We start from the raw sequence: 17412 nt of genomic DNA on the forward strand, positions 1-17412 counted from the left end.
TCTGACAGGTATTACTGTTATTGCCTCCTGATACAGTTAAGGAGACTGGGGCAGAGTAACAACTCACCGAGAGGGCTGGAAATGGAAAGACTGCCCTCTTATCTACACACACTGCCTCCCAACAACCTTATATTCTCGTTGTTAAAGAAACCTGAGCCTGAACAGTTAAGTCTAAATTTAATCTCAAACATCACACCAAAGCCTATCATTCCTTCATGATACATCAATGCTTATAAAATTTCTAGTACAGAACAGAATCACTGAATAGCAGGGAGCCTCCTGGAACACAGGAGCACTGCACTCTGCTTAATCAAGGCTCTAAATTCAAACCCCAACATCAACCAAACCCTCCCCTCTAAATGCGGCTACTGCGCCACAGCACATCAACCAAGGTGTGGCAAGCACAGGCAATGGATGCTATGAAGCTTGGACTTGGATCTGCCAGGAAATACTAGCATCCAATCAGAGGATGACAGGGTTGTTACCAGCTACTCCCATCGAAGCTTTAAGTGGCTTGAGGTCCAAGGACTTGAATATGGCCAGGATCCTTTCACAGAACACACAACAGAATTGTACATTTCACTGAAAACTTTTTATTGGTCTTTTGGATAGAAACGGGAATTTATTTGCCAGGAAGGATGATCCCATCATACTGAAAGAGAAGAGATTTGATTTTTCAGAACAGGAGGCAACAGCAGAGATTGCAGCAATGGCTAACTTTCGAGAATTCAAATCTGACTGATACATGAACTTGGGCTCTGAATCCCATCCTTTTCTGGACTAAGTAGGAAGCTGGCTGGTTTTTACACTGTGCTGAACTGCACTATAATCTGAGAAAGGGGACTCCTGTTAAAGCCATATTCCTCCCCTTCCAGCTACCCCCATTCATGGTGGTGGGGAGGCCTAGTTCTGGATATTCTTTTAAACCATCATCCCTGGAAGCCCCTGATTTATCAAGGTGCCCAATATTCTAATTTTAAAGAAGGTACCCAGCAAATAGTCCTATATTTTGCATCCCCAAATCCCAACTCCATTCACCAACACCACATTCCACCACTTCACTTGAGATAAATCAGCTTTACCTTCTGCTGGAACCAGCGCATGGCCTCCTCTTTGCTGATTCTGTGTTTGGCCCCAATGCAGCCTGTCCTGCGCTTCTTGTCTGCGATGCTGAAACCTGGCCTACCCAGCACCTGTCCCAGGAATAACCAACAGTCACCTAGCCAGCTCAGAGTCAAGAGCAGATGGACAAGACTCACATTACAGACAGATCTTCAAGAGTCACTTGGCAGCCCAATGGATTCTGGAGCAAGACCCTTGATCTCAGTGTCTGACAAAGCTGCCACCAGCATCTCACACAACACACAGCCATACTATAGGTTTGCTATGGAGGCTGGAACTTTCAGCACCTCCCCCCAACCCCAGCCTATCTTCCAGTGGTGCTGAGGATCCCCCATTCCTGCTCCCCAATCTCCAAAACATTTTTTTTAAAATAACATTTAAAAATCTTTAGCCACACCAGCAGTGTAGAAAACATAAAATTCCGAGAAGCACAAATATGTATCTATACTTTCTTCCTTCTGCTTCAGCTCAAAAGTGCTTCCCAAAGGTGTGCTATTCCTCCAACATCCTGTGAATATCCAAATCTTATTACTTGTCTGTCTAATGAGGGTGTCACCATCTTTCAGGTTCCACGCTAGTCAGGACTTCTGATTTAGGCTATTCAGTTTTTATTGTTGGACCAAAACACAGCAGTTAACACAAAAGGTCATTTCTATGTTAAAACCCCCTTCCTGATCAAACCACTGCATCACTCAAAGCTGTTTCTATAGGAAGAATCAGGGGAAGAAGAGCCTCAGTGCAGCCAACCCACAGACCAAATGTGGCACCAATACTGCCTCTCTCCAAAGTTTCAAATCACTGGCTGGAGGGAACAGTTTCCTTCATCCACCTTTAAGCCATGTGGGTGCTTTACAGATCCTCGACTGCAAGCTCTCCCACAGCAGGGATCTTGTTCATCTTATTCAGTGCTGCATCCCTACACTTGCCACAAATGAGGCACATTTTCCCAACGGGGAGGAGAACACAAAGGCAGACAATATTCAAAGCTGCAATTCAACATGTAAACACCAACATACCACATATGAAATAAAATAAAGATGCCCCTCTCCTCATAGACCAGGAGCGGGAAAAGATGAAATATTCATACCACATAGAAGTCCAGGCCGTAGATACCAATGCTTGGGTCATACTTGATGCCCAGATCGATGTGTTCCTGGATCCCAAAACCAAAGTTTCCAGTATCTGAGAAGTTGTTTTTTCTTAACTCATACTCCCGCACCTGTGGAGAAAAATGCAGCAATAACATTCCTCGTCATCAACTCCCTCCCACCCCCAAATAACTATTAATAGCTCAGCCTGCAACATGCACCCCAGAGCAAAAACAGAAGTCAATAAAACTTGGCTAGGAACACAATCTGACTTCCTCACTACACCCCAACTACCCAAAATGACCTCTCCCAGCTTCCAAAGAGCAGAGAAAAACCCAGAGAAAGCAGAGGAATGAAATGACTCCCAAGCATCCTTTTTTTTTTTAGACAAGAGTCTCACTCTGTGGCCTAGGCTGGAGTGCAGTGGCACAATCTCAGCTCACTGCAACCTCTACCTCTCGGGTTCAAGCAATTTTCATGCCTCAGCCTCCCGAGTAGCTGGGACTATAGGCGCCTGCCACCAAGCCTGGCTAATTTTTATATTTTTAGTAGAGATGGTGTTTCACCATATTGGCCAGGATGGTCTCGAACTCCTGGCCACAAATGATCTATCCGCCTTGGCATCCCAAAGTGTTGGGATTACAGGCATTGAGCCACTGTGCCCGGTCTCAAGCATCTCTTAAACCACCAAGAATAGTTTAACTCTGCTGATTGTAAAAAAGCATTTTAGAAGCTTAAATGTCAAGGCACCAAAGAATAGAACATTAAATGTAACTTATCTACTTGTGTTATTAAGGGGGTGCTCACTAATATCACTCCATTAGGGGATTATCCTCACCTTTAGACCCTTCTCCAAGATTTCTTCTGCCTTGGCCCCTCGAACTGTGCAGTGGACAGCAATCTTTTCATTTCTCCGGATGCCAAAGGACCTGACAGTGTATCTAGCTGCAGGAAGGGGGTAACAAGGAGTCAGACGCCATCATACCCCCACTACACTCACCTCCTTCCCAGAACACCATCTCCATGTTGTTCTGGAGATGACTTAAAGAGACATTAAGTATTCATCCACACTCTAAGTTGTGGTGTTCTAATTAGTGTCGCCTATATCTATTCCTAAGATTTCATCCACAGCACAGATTTTCCCATTTCAAGACATCCAGCCATCCTTCAGCAGTTAAGAACAGTCATAATGCCAAAGTTCCAGGAAGGGCAAGTTCACAACCAGAATAGGCCAAAGAAGTCACTAGTAAGATTTTCATGTTCCAAAGAAAATAAAGCATTATTGACAATTATCTAGTACTTGCTAAAACCTTATTGTACTGTTATCCACATTTTACACGTGAGGTTTTGAGAGGTTTATTAACTTGCACAACTGGTAATAAAAAGCAGGAGTGGAATCCAAAGACTTGCCATATTTCACCATTCTAAAGCAACGGCACATATACAACTCATTTTAGCTTCCACAATTATCAAGTATTACACCCTCTTTATGCAAATAAAAAAGCAGAGGTCCAGAGAGCCCAGAGTCAGACCAGCAAGTGATGAAGCCATCACTCAAACCCAGGTAATCTGCATACAACTTTTGAGATAGGGTCAAGCAGGCTGTAGTGTGGTAGCACTATCATAGGCCACTGAAACCTCTCATGCTCCTGTACAGCCCTGTTCTTAATGCAGCCTATATAACCCTAACTGCTAATCAGACCTAATGATCTTTACTTCGTTCCTGATATTTCCACTCTATCTCATGTCCTAGTTACTTGGGAAAATCTTTACTTGGGCTAGCCCTAGCTTAAGATCTGCTCATATAAAATCTAGTGTTCCAATCCCACATGCAATCTTGAAAACAAAGATACTTTTTGGTCGGCTCATGAATTTAACGCTTTAAGTGATGCCGACTGTCACTTTCTATACAGACTCGACAGCAGGTAAATTAAGAAACAACCAGGCGACCCCAGCGGGCAGCCCTGTCATTTGTCACTACTCACCTTTGGAAAACACAGGGGTTTGCCCTGTGAGCTGCTCCAAAACCTTGGCTGCTCGAGTCAGTCTGTCTCCACTCTCCCCAACACAGATGTTGAGACAGAGCTTGCGGATGCGAAGTTCCCGCATGGGGTTCTCCTTTTCACCTTGATCCTGCTGCAACAGGGAAAAGCAGCAGTCAATATACTCACAGCTGAGAGCTCTGAGTTTTTACTACTTTCTATCTCCATAGCATTTTTATTTCTGCTCATCCCAAATCGTAACGAAGAAGGTATCACTGTGTTTGGGAGGCATCAAGGAACGAAGTCAGCTCCGGACCTATTCTTCCTCCACGAACAGAACGGGTGAATAGAAAATTCAGGACAGGTGTTGACTGTTAAAAGTTACAGACACTGAGATCGAACCCTAAGAGGCTCAGGATAACAAAGAGCGCCCCCACTGTAAGGCAAACTAAGGGGAGTAAGCGACGGAGAGAACTTAACTGCTGAGTTAACAGGAAACGTGGTTATGCGACGTCCAGCATCCCATTCGGAAGCTGTCTAAAGGCTAGCACCTTCCCTAAGCCGAGCAATCGGCTAAGGTTTCCTAGCACCGAGCAAGTTTCAAGTCCCCGGAACCAGGAAAAGGCCCGGACCCTTGCCTCAGAACCCTCCATTCACCCCATCTGCCCTAGCTGCAGCCTCCTGACCGTGCTTCTGAGCTCTCCCGGCAACTGCCCGGAGCCGCTCCTAAAATGATGGCAGGGAAAGTGACAGAATTCAACCCTGCGTCCTTGGCTCGAACGGCTCTGCCAGTTTTGGGCCGGCAAGCATTGAGGGGTCCATACTCCTCGGGCTGCGGGCGAGGTAGACCCCGCAAGCTCGGCCTGCCATGGATGGCGACGGATTAAAAAAAAGCAAATGCAGGTCCCAGCTACTCACCGCCATAATGGAATACAGGAAGAGAAAGCGGAGCTTCCGGCCCAGGGCCTTATGGGCCAGGAGGCGGGCTTTTTTCCCCAGGCTAACCACAGAGATCAACAAGAGGAAGAGAGGCGCATTTGGCTGCGCAGTGCAGCGTCGGCTTCCCCCTTGTGAATAGGCCTAGCAACTGCAGGCAACGCTGGCTGAAGACCGGGATTTGGGTTTTCCAAAAATAGTATTTGAAAGCTCCCAGAATCAGCACGTCCTTGAGTTTCCGGACCTTGAAGACGTTCTCTCCTCCCAGTGTCAGGAACTGGTGGTGCTTGTGTGATGAGACTGCCAAAAGTACATTAAATCAATCGTGCAAATTTATTCTGTATCTGAGATTACAGGCGCGCACCACCATATCGGTCTAATTTTTTTGTACTTTGAGTAGAGATGGGGTTTCACCATGTTGGTCGGGCTGGTCTCGAACTCCTAACCTCAAATGATTCACCTGCCTTGGCCTCCTAAAGTGCTGGGATTACAGGCGTGAGCCACCACGCCGGGCACAAATAGAATTTATACAAACGGACTGGTGTGATAGCTTAAGAATCTCGAGCTTGGGCCGGGCGCGGTGGCTCAAGCCTGTAAGCCCAGCACTTTGGGAGGCCGAGACGGGCGGATCACGAGGTCAGGAGATCGAGACCATCCTGGCTAACACGGTGAAACCCCCGTCTCTACTAAAAATACAAAAAACTAGCCGGGCGAGGTGGCGGGCGCCTGTAGTCCCAGCTACTCGGGAGGCTGAGGCAGGAGAATGGCGTAAACCCAGGAGGCGGAGTTTCAGTGAGCTGAGATCCGGCCACTGCACTCCAGCCTGGGCGACAGAGCGAGACTCCGTCTCAACAACAACAACAACAAAAAAAGAAAAAGTAATGTGTTCAGGGCAACTAAGCAGCAGAGGAGCATCACCGGAAAACCTGGATCAGCTGTGAAATAACAGCGACCACCGCCCCCCGCCCCACCCGCCACCAGGCCAGCCGCTGTGGCTCACACCTGTAATCCCAGCGCTTTGGGAAGCCGGGGCGGGTGGATCACTTAAGGTCAGGAGCTCGAGACCAGCCTGGCCAACAGGGTGAAACCCTGTTTCTACTGAAAATACAAAAATTAACCGGGCCTGGTGGTGCATGCCTGTAATCCCAGCTACTCCGGAGGCTGAGGCAGGAGAATCGCTTGAACCCAGGAGAGGAAGCTTGCAGTGAGCCAAGATCATCCCACTGCACTCCAGCCTGGGTGACAGAGCGAGACCCTGTCTCAAAACAAATAAACAAAAAACAGCTACCACAAATGGCAGGCGTTCAGTCTCCACCTATGATGCAGTGTTTTGATTAAAAGATTACTGAACACTGTAATTTTTTTTAAGGTGAGAAGAAATATCAGAAGCAGTTGCGGGAGCAGGAAGTGGGTCCCCTAGGGAAAAGGAGGCGTTCTCCTGGACGGCTTTTTAAAATGTTTCCTCTAGAGTCATCTGCATTTCTTTTCTTTCTTTTTTATTTTATTTTATTTTTTTTGAGGCACGGTCTTGCTCTGTTGTCCAGGCTGGAGTGCAGTGGTGTGATCTTGGCTCATGGCAGCCACGACCTCCTGGGCTCACATGATCCTCCCAACTCAGCCTCCCACGTAACTGGGACCACAGGTGCACACCACCATACCCGGCTAATTTTTAAAATTTTCTGAAGAGATGGGGTCTTGCCGTGTTGCCTGGCCCACAAATCTTTAAAGATGTAACATCATGTCTCATCTTAAATTTCTGCAACCAGCCAGGTGCAGTGGCTCATACCTATAATCCCAACAGTTTGGGAGGCCAACATGGGAGGGTGCTTGAGCCTAGGAGTTTACGACCAGCCTGGGCAATATGGCAAGACCCTATCTCTACAAAAAACTTATTAGCCTGGCATAATGGTGTATGTGTGTGTGTTCCCAGCTACTTGGGAGGCTGAGGTGGGAGGATCACTTGAGCCTAGGAGGCTGAGTCTGCAGTCAACCATATTTATGTCACTGCACTCCAGCCTGGGTGACAGAGTGAGACCCTGTCCTCACACCCCAAAAAATTCTGCAACCAGCCTGTTGAATATTCAGTTTCCTTAAATTTTCTGTTCATTGTGATAGATCTTGCTTGTTTCACCTTCAGTATACCATTAAGTGGCACGTGCTGGATGTATCCATCAGTACAATGCTGATGGATTTACTCTTTCTTTTTTTTCTTTTTTTCTTTTTTGAAATGGAGTCTTGTTCTGTTGCCCAGGCTGGAGTGCAGTGGCGTGATCTCAAGTCACTGCAACCTCCACCTCCCAGGTTCAAGAAATTCTCCTGCCTCAGCCTCCAGAGTAGCTGGGATTACAGGCACCTGCTACCATGCCCGGCTAATTTTTGTAGTTTTAGTAGAGACCGGGTTTCACCACATTGGCCAGGCTGGTCTTGAACACCTGACCTCAAGTAATCCACCTACCTCAGCCTCCCAAAGTGCTGGGATTATAGGTGTGAGCCATCGTGCTCAGCCAGATGGATCTGCTCTTTCAATACACAATCAATATCTTCACAATATCTTCATTTTTTTGCTTTATGCATTGTTTTTCTCTTTCTCATTAACTTCTGTTCATCATTTTCAGCATATAGGATTTCACCAGTTTATCCTTCTGTTTCTTTTCTTTTTTTTTTTTTTTGAGAAAAAGTCTCACTCTTGTTGCCCAGGCTGGAGTGCAGTGGTGCAGTCTTGGCTCACTGCAACCTCTGCCTCCAAGGTTCAAGCAATTCTCTTGCCTCAGCCTCCTTAGTAGCTGGGATTATAGTCACCTGCCACCACACCTGGCTAATTTTTTTGTACTTTTTTTTTTTTTTTTTTTTGAGACACAGTCTCCCTCTGTTGCCCAGGCTGGAGTGCAGTGGCACAATTTTGGCTCACTGCAACCTCTGCCTCCTGGGTTCAAGAGATTCTCCTGCCTCAGCCTCCCGAGTAGCTGGGACTACAGGCGTGCGCCACCACACCTAGCTAGTTTTTTTGTACTTTTAGTAGAGACAGGGTTTCACCATGTTGGCCAGGCTGGTCTCGAACTCCTGATCTCAGGTGATCCGCCCACCTCTGCCTCCCAAAGTGCTGGGATTACAGGCGTGAGCTTCCGCGCCCGGCCATCCTTCTGTTTCTTTAGGTCATCTGTGGTGTTTATGCCAACACCACACTCTTCTGTAGGATATTTCACACCTACATTTCTGTCCCGTTTCTCCAGCAACTTGACTTTCTGTGTTGTAAACATAACTGCTTCCTCTTTTTTTTTCCTTTTTTCTTGCTCTGTTGACCAGGCTGGAGTGCAGTGGTGCCATATAGGCTCACTGCAACCTCCGTCTCCCAGATTCAAGTGATTCTCCTGCCTTAGCCTCCCAAGTAGCTGATTACAGGCACCTGCCACTACACCCAACTAATTTTTGTATTTTTGGTAGAGACGGGGTTTCACCATGTTGGCTAGGCTGGTCTCGAACTCCTGACCTCAAGTGATTCACCCGCCTCGGCCTCCCAAAGTGTTGAGATTGCAGACATGAGCCACCTTGCCTGTCCTGCTTCCTCTCTTCCTTATCACTGTTACTCGTAGGCAGATCTGCAGGCCTTTGTTTACACTTTCAACAATATATTTACACCACAGAACAGAAAATAATAATGAAAAACCACAGTGAGTGATGTGCATAGACCACTGCCCTATTTAAGACATGCATGGAACCTGCAGTTGGCATGTCTGGCCTGCACATGTGCCATCATGTTACCTCTTTTTTGTGTGTGTTTTTGAGATGGAATATTTTTCTGTCGCCCAGGCTGAAGTGCAGTGGTGCAATCTCGGCTCACTGCCACCTCTGCCTCCCAGGTTCAAGCGATTCTCCTGCCTCACCCTGCGAAGTAGCTAGGATTACAGGCGCACGCCACCACACACAGCTAATTTTGTATTTTTAGTAGAAACAGGGTTCCACCATGTTGGCCAGGCTGGTCTCGAACTCCTGACCTCAGGTGATCCATCCGCCTCAGCCTCCCAAAGTGCTGGGATTACAGGCGTGAGCCACCACGCTCAGCCTTGTGTTACCTCTTGTGGACATGCTTTCGTGGGGGAATCTCAGCCGGAGTGGAAAAGAGATATCACAGCTGAAGGGGGCTGGGAGCATCTTTTTTCCCTCAGGAATGCTGAATAAACTGTGTGCTGTGTGCCTGCATTTTGACTGCCACTTGTCACATGAGGTCAAGTGTGAAATTTTCCACTGTGGCTTCATGTCAGTGCTCAAAGTGTTTCAGAGTTTAGAGCATTCCAGATTTGGGGTTTTCAGATTATGGATGCTCAGTCTGTAATTAGAATCCTATCAGCCTCAGTTTTCCTCATCTGTAAAATAGGTACCTGTATCTCATAAGGTTGTTGTAAAAATTAAGATAATTATGTAAAGCACATGATAAGGCTGAAATAAATTGTGACTCTTGTTATTAATATAAAGCTGGTATATCCAAGCAACACCCTCCTCTAAAAAGTGTTAGACATGGTATTGTAATCAAGAGAAGGTCATCCTACAGGCATAAAGATGGCTTGCAGGTTAGCCTCTGATACCCAAGGACTTCAACCCCGGACAGTAAGAGGGCCCCCTGGCTCGCACTGAATCCTCAGCAGCAGGACCCGTAGATAGGATACCAGGACCCACGTTCCAGGCTGTAGCTAGCTTTGAGTCAGCCAGTTCCTTGAATAGGAACGAATTGATGGAAAGAGGAGAACACAGCAGGTTTTGGTAGGGAAGGAACCAAGCCTTTTCCTTCTGCTGCCACAATTCCCTTCTCTCATCCCCATAAGCCATAGGCGAGATAGAAGCCCCAGCCTCCCCTGATTTCGCCCAGAGGGACCAGAGGGCACTTCTGGGAAACTGGATTGATGGAGGAGGGTGAATGGAAAAGGCCCCTCCTTTGAATCTCCACCCTCAAGTACCCACTGGCCAACTCAGGGCTAGGGTTTTAGCCAGACTCCCAGGAGGGGCTGCTTGGAAACTTGGAATAAAGAAACAACTGAATGGGCCAGGCACTGTGGCTCATGCCTGTAATCCCAGCATTTTGGGAGGCCGAGGTGGGTGGATCACTTGAGGTCAGGAGTTTGAGACCAGCCTGGCCAACATAGTGAAACCCTATCTCTACTAAAAATACAAAAAAATAGCCAGGTATGGTGGCTGGCACCTGTAGTCCCAGCTACTCGGGAGGCTGAGGCAGGAGAATCGCTTGAACTGGGAGATAGAAGTTGTGGTGAGCCGAGATTGTGCCATTGCACTCCAACCTGGGCAACAAGGGCAAAACTCTGCCTAAAAAAAAAAAAAGAAGAAGAAGAAAAGAAAAAAAGAAAAAAGAAAAGAAAAGAAAAGAAAAGAAAAGAAACAACTGCATGTAACACATGGTCCTGGATTTTCTTTTGCTATACAGCATGTTATTGGGACAATTGGCGAGATCTGAATAAGGTCTGTAGATTTCAGAAATGTATCATGTTGATGCCTTCATTCTGATTACTGGATCTTGGTTATGTAAGAAAATGTTCTTGTGTTTAAATAAAAGCACATTCAGTATTTGGAGTAGACCCGCATCACATCTGCAGCTTACTCTCAAATGGTTCAGCATGAAACAAATTTAGAGGGGAAATAATAAAGCAAATGTAGCATGTAGAGACTGAGGGAACTTCATCTTGGATTTTGGATTTTAATCCGCCATATTGACTTCTTTTTTTCTTTTTTTTTAGAAACAGTTCTTGCTATGTTGTCCAGGTTGGTCTTGAACTCCTGGACATCTTGGCCTCCCAAAGTGCTAGGATTCCAGGCATGAACCACTGTTCCTGACTTCTGATTAACCCCAGTTCCAGGAATGTCTCTATGATTTCTACTTTATCTACTATTAAGAGCTGTAAATCCTGCGCTTTAGGTCAAAACAACCCTGATGTTAGCATTGTAAACACAATATAAATCCTCTTCTTAAGCAAATTATAGGCTATGTCACACATAGCATTTTTGCCTTTCCTAGAGGATTGACCTCAATTGTCCTACACATTTCTTCTGAAGCACATATACCCTTTCCCTATGGTATATGAGCCCTGGGTCTTGGGGGTAATAGTACAGGGACCCACTGCCTCATGGCTGCCTGAGACATGACTTCTCTTCTAAGTGTCTTACATGTTTCTTTCTGAGAAACTAGATTTGTCATCCTCTTTCTTCAGCCCATCAGCTCCCTTGGCCTTTGAGGGTAGGTTTGGATATACCTTCTCACTGCAGAACATGGTAAAGTTAAGTTTTAGGGAATCTGCTGGACATGGTGGCACACATCTAAAATCCCAGCCATGCAAGAGGCTAAGGCAGGAGGATCTTTTGAGTCCAGGAGTTTGAGACTGCAATGAACCACTGCACCCCAGCTTGGGTGACAGAGCCAGACCATACCCGCCCCCCCCTCAATCAACCAATCAATAAAAGATTTGGGGAATCTGGGTGAAGGATATATGGGACTTCTTGCAACTTCTATGTAACTTAAAGGGAAACAGGTACCTGGGAAGATATAAAATTGAACTCATTCTCAAAAGCTCAATCCCCACCCCACCTCCACCTTTTCTTCAAACAAACTTTCCAGAATAACTCTGAATTGGCTCTAGTGCCCACACTGTGATAATGAGAGTGGATGATTCATAACTAATTTACTGTCCCCACCAGGCACCAGCTCACTCAACCTTCAACATCCCTGTGGAGGCAGATACTATTGCTTTCCCATTTTACAGATGAGCAGACAAACACGTAGAAGTTTAGTAACTTTTTTTTTTTTGAGATGGAGGAGTTTCCCTCTGTCACTCAGGCTGTAGTGGAGTGGCGCGATCTCAGCTCACTGCAACCTCCACCTCCCAGGTTCAAGCAATTCTCCTGCCTCAGCCTCCCGAGTAGCTGGGATTACAGGTGCCTGCCACCAGGACTGGCTAATTTTTGTATTTTTGGTAGAGATAGGGTTTCGCCATGTTGGCCAGGCTGGTCTCAAACTCCTGGCCTCAGGTGATCCACCTGCCTTGGCCTCCCAAAGTGCTAGGATTACAGGCATGTGCCACCGCGTCCAGCCATGTCCAGCTTTTTTTTTTTTTTTTTTTTTTTTGACAGAGTCTTGCTCCGTTACCCAGGTTGGAGTGCAGTGGCGTGATCTCAGCTCATTGCAACCTCCACCTCCCAGGTTCAAGCAATTCTTGTGCCTCAGCCTCCTGAGTAGCTGGGACTACAGGCACATGCCACCATGCCCAGCTAATTTTTGTATTTTAGTAGAGATGGTGTTTCGCCATGTTGGCTAGGATGGTCTCAAACTCCTGACTTCAAGTGATCTGCCCTCTTCAGCCTCCCGAAGTGCTGGGATTACAGGCATAAGCCACTGCACCGGCCCTTTTTTTTTTTTTTTTTTTTTGAGATAGGGTCTCACTCAGTTGCCCAGGCTGGAGTGCAGAGGCACGATCTCAGCTCACTGCAGCCTTGACCTCCTGGGCTCAAGTGATCCTACCACCTCAGCCTCTCAGGTAGCTGGGACCACAGGTATGCACCACCACACCTGGCTAATTTTTTTGTTTTTTTTGTAGAGATGAGGTCTCGCTGTACTGCCCAGGCTAGTCTCGAACTCCTGAGCTCAAGTGATCCACCTACCTCGGCCTCCCAAAGTGCTGGGATTATAGGCATGCACCATCACGGCTGGTCTAGGAACTTTTAAGACAGTAATGAAGTCAGGCAGTCTAACACCAGTGGCCCATCCTATTTTAGAAGCTAATAGACCAGGCTAGGGCCCAGACCTTCCCCTCAGTTTCCCCTCCATGCATTTTCTTCTTTACAACCCCAGCTGTCTGGCTCTTGCATCTGGACTCCCAGTACCCCGCCTGCCTCCTCATTGCTTGAGACAGAGGTCAGTAGAAGCAGAGGCAAAAAGACTTGCTTCGCTTTATCCAATGGCTCAAACTCATCAGCAGAAAGAAAACCATATTGGCAGGGTCAGGATTAAGATAGTTCAGACAGCCGGGCACAGTGGTTTATGCCTGTAATCCCAGCACTTTGGAAGGCCAAGATGGGCAGATGAGGTCAGGAGTTCAAGACCAGCCTGGCCAATAGGGTAAAACCCCTTCTGTATGAAAAATACTAAAATTAGCCAGGCGTGGTGGTGGGAGCCTGTAATCCCAGCTACTGAGGAGGCTGAGGCAGGAGAATTGCTTGAACCTGGGAAGTGGAGGTTGCAGTGAGCTGAGATCTCATCACTGCACTCCAGCCTGGGAGAAGAGCAAGACCCTGTCTCAAAAAAGAAAAGACAGTTCAGGCAAGAGAACAAGTCCAAGGCTTCTCCTTGAGCCACTCTTCCCCGGGTGAAGCTCTACCACTCACTTCCTGGCTGCCTTGCTGGCTGCCTTGGTGACCCTGCTGCCAGTAGCTGCTTTTTTCTCCAATCTTGATGGCCCCAACAGCCACTGTCTGCTTCATGTCACACACAGAGAAATGACCTAGGACAGAGGACGTGGAGAAACAGGGGGAATGCTTTTCAGAGCAGGAGCTATGGGACACTTGCAAAGAGGTCAAGTAAGCCAAGAACGTGATAATTTGAGTTATATATATGAGCTCATGTTCATTCTCCCAGCAATTCACAGTACATTTCTTATACCCATTTTACAGGTGAGAAAAGTGAGGCAGAGAAGTTGAAGGTCACTTGGCTGCAATGGTTAAAAACCTAGAAGTTGGACAGGAGCAGTGGCTCATGCTTGTAATCCCAGCACTTTGGGAGGCTGAGGCGGGTGGGTCACCTGAAGTCAGGAGTTCGAGACCAGCCTGGCCAACACGGTGAAACCCTGCTTCTATTAAAAAAAAAAAAAAAAAAAAAAATTAGCCAGGCGTGGTGATTGGCACCTGTAATCCCAGCTACTGGGGAGGCTGAGGCAGGAGAATTGCTTGAACTCGGGAGGCGGAGGTTGCAGTGAGCTGAGATTGCACCATTGCACTCCAACCTGGGCGACAGAGCAAGACTCTGTCTCAAAACAAAACAAAATAAACTAGAAGTCTCAAACCAGTCCTTATATTCTTAGCTGCCCAACTATCCTGCTGCCATCAGCAATGATCACAGGGAAAGCTTTCCTTTTGGTGCACTGTCACCCTACCAAAGGAACACTCCCAGCCTCCAAGCAACCAGCAATTCCCCCATGCCCGTCACAACCCATGCGGTGGTTCTCACAGTCAACTGTCAACTTGGGGTTTGCTTCGCCTGAGGTTTTTTGTTTGTTTGTGTTTTGTTTTTTGGGGACGGAGTTTCACTCTTGTTGCCCAGGCTGGAGTGCAATGGCGCGATCTCAGCTCACTGCAACCTCCACCTCCTGGGTTCAAGCGATTGATTTTCCTGCTTCAGCCTCCCCAGTAGCTGGGATTACAGGCGCCTGCCACCATGCCTGGCTAATTTTTGTATTTTTAGTAGAGACAGGGTTTTGTCATGTTGGCCAGGCTGGTCTTGAACTCCTGACTTCAGGTGATCCACCCACCTCAGCCTCCCAAAGTGCTGGGATTACAGGTGTGAGCCACCGCGCCCAGCTCCTGAGGTTCTTGAAGGCATCCCTGACTTCATGTTGCAGAAGAAAAGTCTTCGGCTCCTGGCTTTGTGTCTCATAATATTTTTGGTATGAGTAGAAAGACCTAACCCAACATTGCAAGATTTATGTTGGCAGCCTCTTTAGCCCAGCTCTAAAAGGATGAATGTAGATTCACCCTTTTCTTCATTAACTGGGAGACCTGAAGGGCTTGTTCTTCTTGCTCAGGCACAAATGTCTAACATGTAGCACAGAACCTGGCACAGAAGCACTAACATGAAAGAGCCTACTCTCTAGACATTTGAGTTCAGAATGTAGTTCAAGCCCAGCCATGCAAAGAATACCCGGGGAGTCTAAGAAACAGACTCCTAGGCTGCAGCCTTAACCAGGTAACTCTATCAGGGTGTGAGCTTCCAGGTTTAAAAGGCTTCATCAAGGCCGGGCGCGGTGGGCTCCAAGCCTGAATCCCAGAGCACTTTGGGAGGGCCGAAACGGGTGGATCCACGAGGCCAGGAGATCGAGACCATCCTGGCTAACACGTGAAACCCCGTCTCTACTAAAAATACAAAAAACTAGCCGGGGAGGGTGCAGGCGCCTGAGGTCCCAGCAGGGGAGGCTGAGGCAGGAGAAAGGCCGTAAACCGGGAGGCGGAGCTTGCAGTGAGCTGAGATCCGGCCACTGCACTGCCAGCCCCGCGACAGAGCAAGCTCGCATCAAAAAAAAAAAAAAAAAAAAAAGAAAGGGGCGTGGTGGCTCAAGCTGTAATCCCAGCAACTTTGGGAGGCGCGAGGGTGGCGGATCACAAGGTCAGAGATCGAGAAACATCCTGGCTAACACGGTGAAACCACGCTCTACTAAAAAGTAACAAAAAAAACTAGCCGGGCGAGTGGCGGGCCCGGCCTGTAGGCCCAGCCTACGCGGGAGGCTGAGGCAGGGAGAATGCGTGAACCCGGAGCGGAGCCTTTGCAGTAGCTGAGATTCCGGCCACTGCACCCAGCTTGGGCAACAGAGCGAACTTCCGCTCAAAAAAAAAAAAAGGGGCTTCATCAGTGGTTATGATAATCCAGCAGGTTTGAAAGCCACCGTCCAAGACAGCAGGAAGGGAAAAACGTCCCTACCCATCTCTGCTCTACTCACCTTCTCTAGAACAGTGTTTCTCAAACATTGATGTGAAGCCCATTTACCTGGGGGATCTTGTTAAAATGCAGATTTGAATTCAGCAGGTCTAGATGCAGGGTGAGAGTCTTCTGTTTATCTTTCCTTTTCTTTTTTCTTTTTGAGACAGGGTCTTGCTCTGTCTCCAAGATTGGAGCTCAGTGGAGTGATCATAGCTCACTGCAGCCTCAAACTCCTGTGCCCAAGCCATTCCCCCCACCTCAGCATCCCCAAACACCACCATGCCCGGCCAATTTTTAAAATGTTTTATAGAGATGGGGGTCTCGCTATGTTGCTCAGGCTGGCCTCAAACTCCTGGCCTCAAGCAATCCTCCTGCCTCAGCCTCCCAAAGCACTAGGATTATAGGTATGAGCCACTGCACTCAGCCAGATTCTGCATTTTTTTTTTTTTTTTTTTTGAGATCACGCCTGTAATCTCGGCACTTTGGGAGGCCAAGGCAAGTGGATCACCTTAGGTCAGCAGTTCAAGACTAGCCTGACCAACATGGCAAAACCCCTGTCTCTACTAAAAAAAAAAAAAAATTAGCCAGGTGTGCCTGGTGGCACACACCTGTAATCCCAGCTACTCAGGAGGCTGAGGCAGGAGAACTGCTTAAACCTGGGGGACAGAGGTTGCAGTGAGCTGAGATCGTGCCACTGCACACTCCAGAAAAGAAAAGAAAAAGAAATGTACCCAGGATCTCTTAGCTATGGAAGATCAGGGCCAATATTTGAGCCTAGCTCCCCTGACTCTAAGACTAAGTGGTTTGTACCACATTAGAGCTGCCTCCAGGACCACAGGGGAAGCTAAAATGCCAGCTCCCCAGGGCCAGGGGCTTTGGTGCTTTCATTCACCAGTGACTAGAACAGTGCATGGCACATGGTAGGTGCTCAATCATACTTGCTCAAAAACAAAATAAATGAATGCATAGATGAACATGACATGGTCTATAGTCTATTACCATATCATAACTGCTAGTTCAAGAAGTCTGACCTACGCTCTAGTAGAACCAGGAGGGAAGAGAGATGCTTCCTGCCCAGGGGCTCAGCGCAGCCTTCAGAAAGAGTGACCGATGGGTTGGGCCTTGGAGGATGAGATGCACTAGGTGAGGATATTAGGAGAGGTCATTCTTGGCAGAGGGAAGCATGTTAGTAACGACCTGGAGGTGCGGAGAAAAGATGAGTCTCCTGAGGCCTCCCTGCAACTTAGTAGGTGGAATCAAGATTCAGTATTGGGGTGGGAGTTACCCGATTTTCCAGGTGTTGTGTGTCTCAGCTCCCCTGGCTAGGAAAAGGGATTCCCTTCCCCCTTGCGCTTCCCAGGTGAGGCGATGCCTCGCCCTGCTTCAGCTCCGATTGTCCGGCACTCCCTAGTGAGATGACCCCAGTATCTCAGTTGAAAATGCAGAAATCACCGGTCTTCTGTGTCGCTCGAGCTGGGAGTTGGAGATTGGAGCTTTTCTTTTGGGCCCTCTCCCGCCCCCCCCCCCCCCCCCCCCCCCCCCCCCCCCCCCCCCCCCCCCCCCCCCTTCCCCGTTTTTTTCTCTGCTTTTTTTTTTTGTCCCC

At 47.7% G+C, this 17412-nt stretch overlaps 1 protein-coding gene across 1 annotated transcript; it reads right to left on the reverse strand.

The window, feature by feature from the left end:
• Positions 1–573: 573 nt before the first annotated feature.
• RPL11 (ribosomal protein L11) lies at positions 574–5187 on the reverse strand. Its single transcript, XM_017886475.1, has 6 exons — positions 5111–5187; positions 4196–4346; positions 3049–3155; positions 2210–2341; positions 1083–1193; positions 574–652 (listed from the first exon to the last, which is right to left on the reverse strand). Exons 1-6 carry the CDS (start codon positions 5114–5116, stop codon positions 623–625), a joined length of 537 nt encoding a protein of 178 aa, XP_017741964.1. The 5' UTR covers positions 5117–5187; the 3' UTR covers positions 574–622.
• Between the last annotated feature and the right edge of the window lie 12225 nt (positions 5188–17412).

The sequence above is a fragment of the Rhinopithecus bieti genome, unplaced genomic scaffold, assembly GCF_001698545.2.
Source record: "Rhinopithecus bieti isolate Rb0 unplaced genomic scaffold, ASM169854v2 scaffold_14826, whole genome shotgun sequence".
Lineage (NCBI taxonomy): Eukaryota > Metazoa > Chordata > Mammalia > Primates > Cercopithecidae > Rhinopithecus > Rhinopithecus bieti.

What these genes read in the sequence shown, in the direction of transcription:
- RPL11 (XM_017886475.1), bottom strand. An exon ending in TCTTGGAGAAGGGTCTAAAG is followed by an intron (nt 2,342 to 3,048) that starts GTGAGGATAATC and finishes TTTTCTCCACAG; the next exon opens with GTGCGGGAGTATGAGTTAAG. An exon ending in ACGGCCTGGACTTCTATGTG is followed by an intron (nt 1,194 to 2,209) that starts GTATGAATATTT and finishes TTCCTGGGACAG; the next exon opens with GTGCTGGGTAGGCCAGGTTT.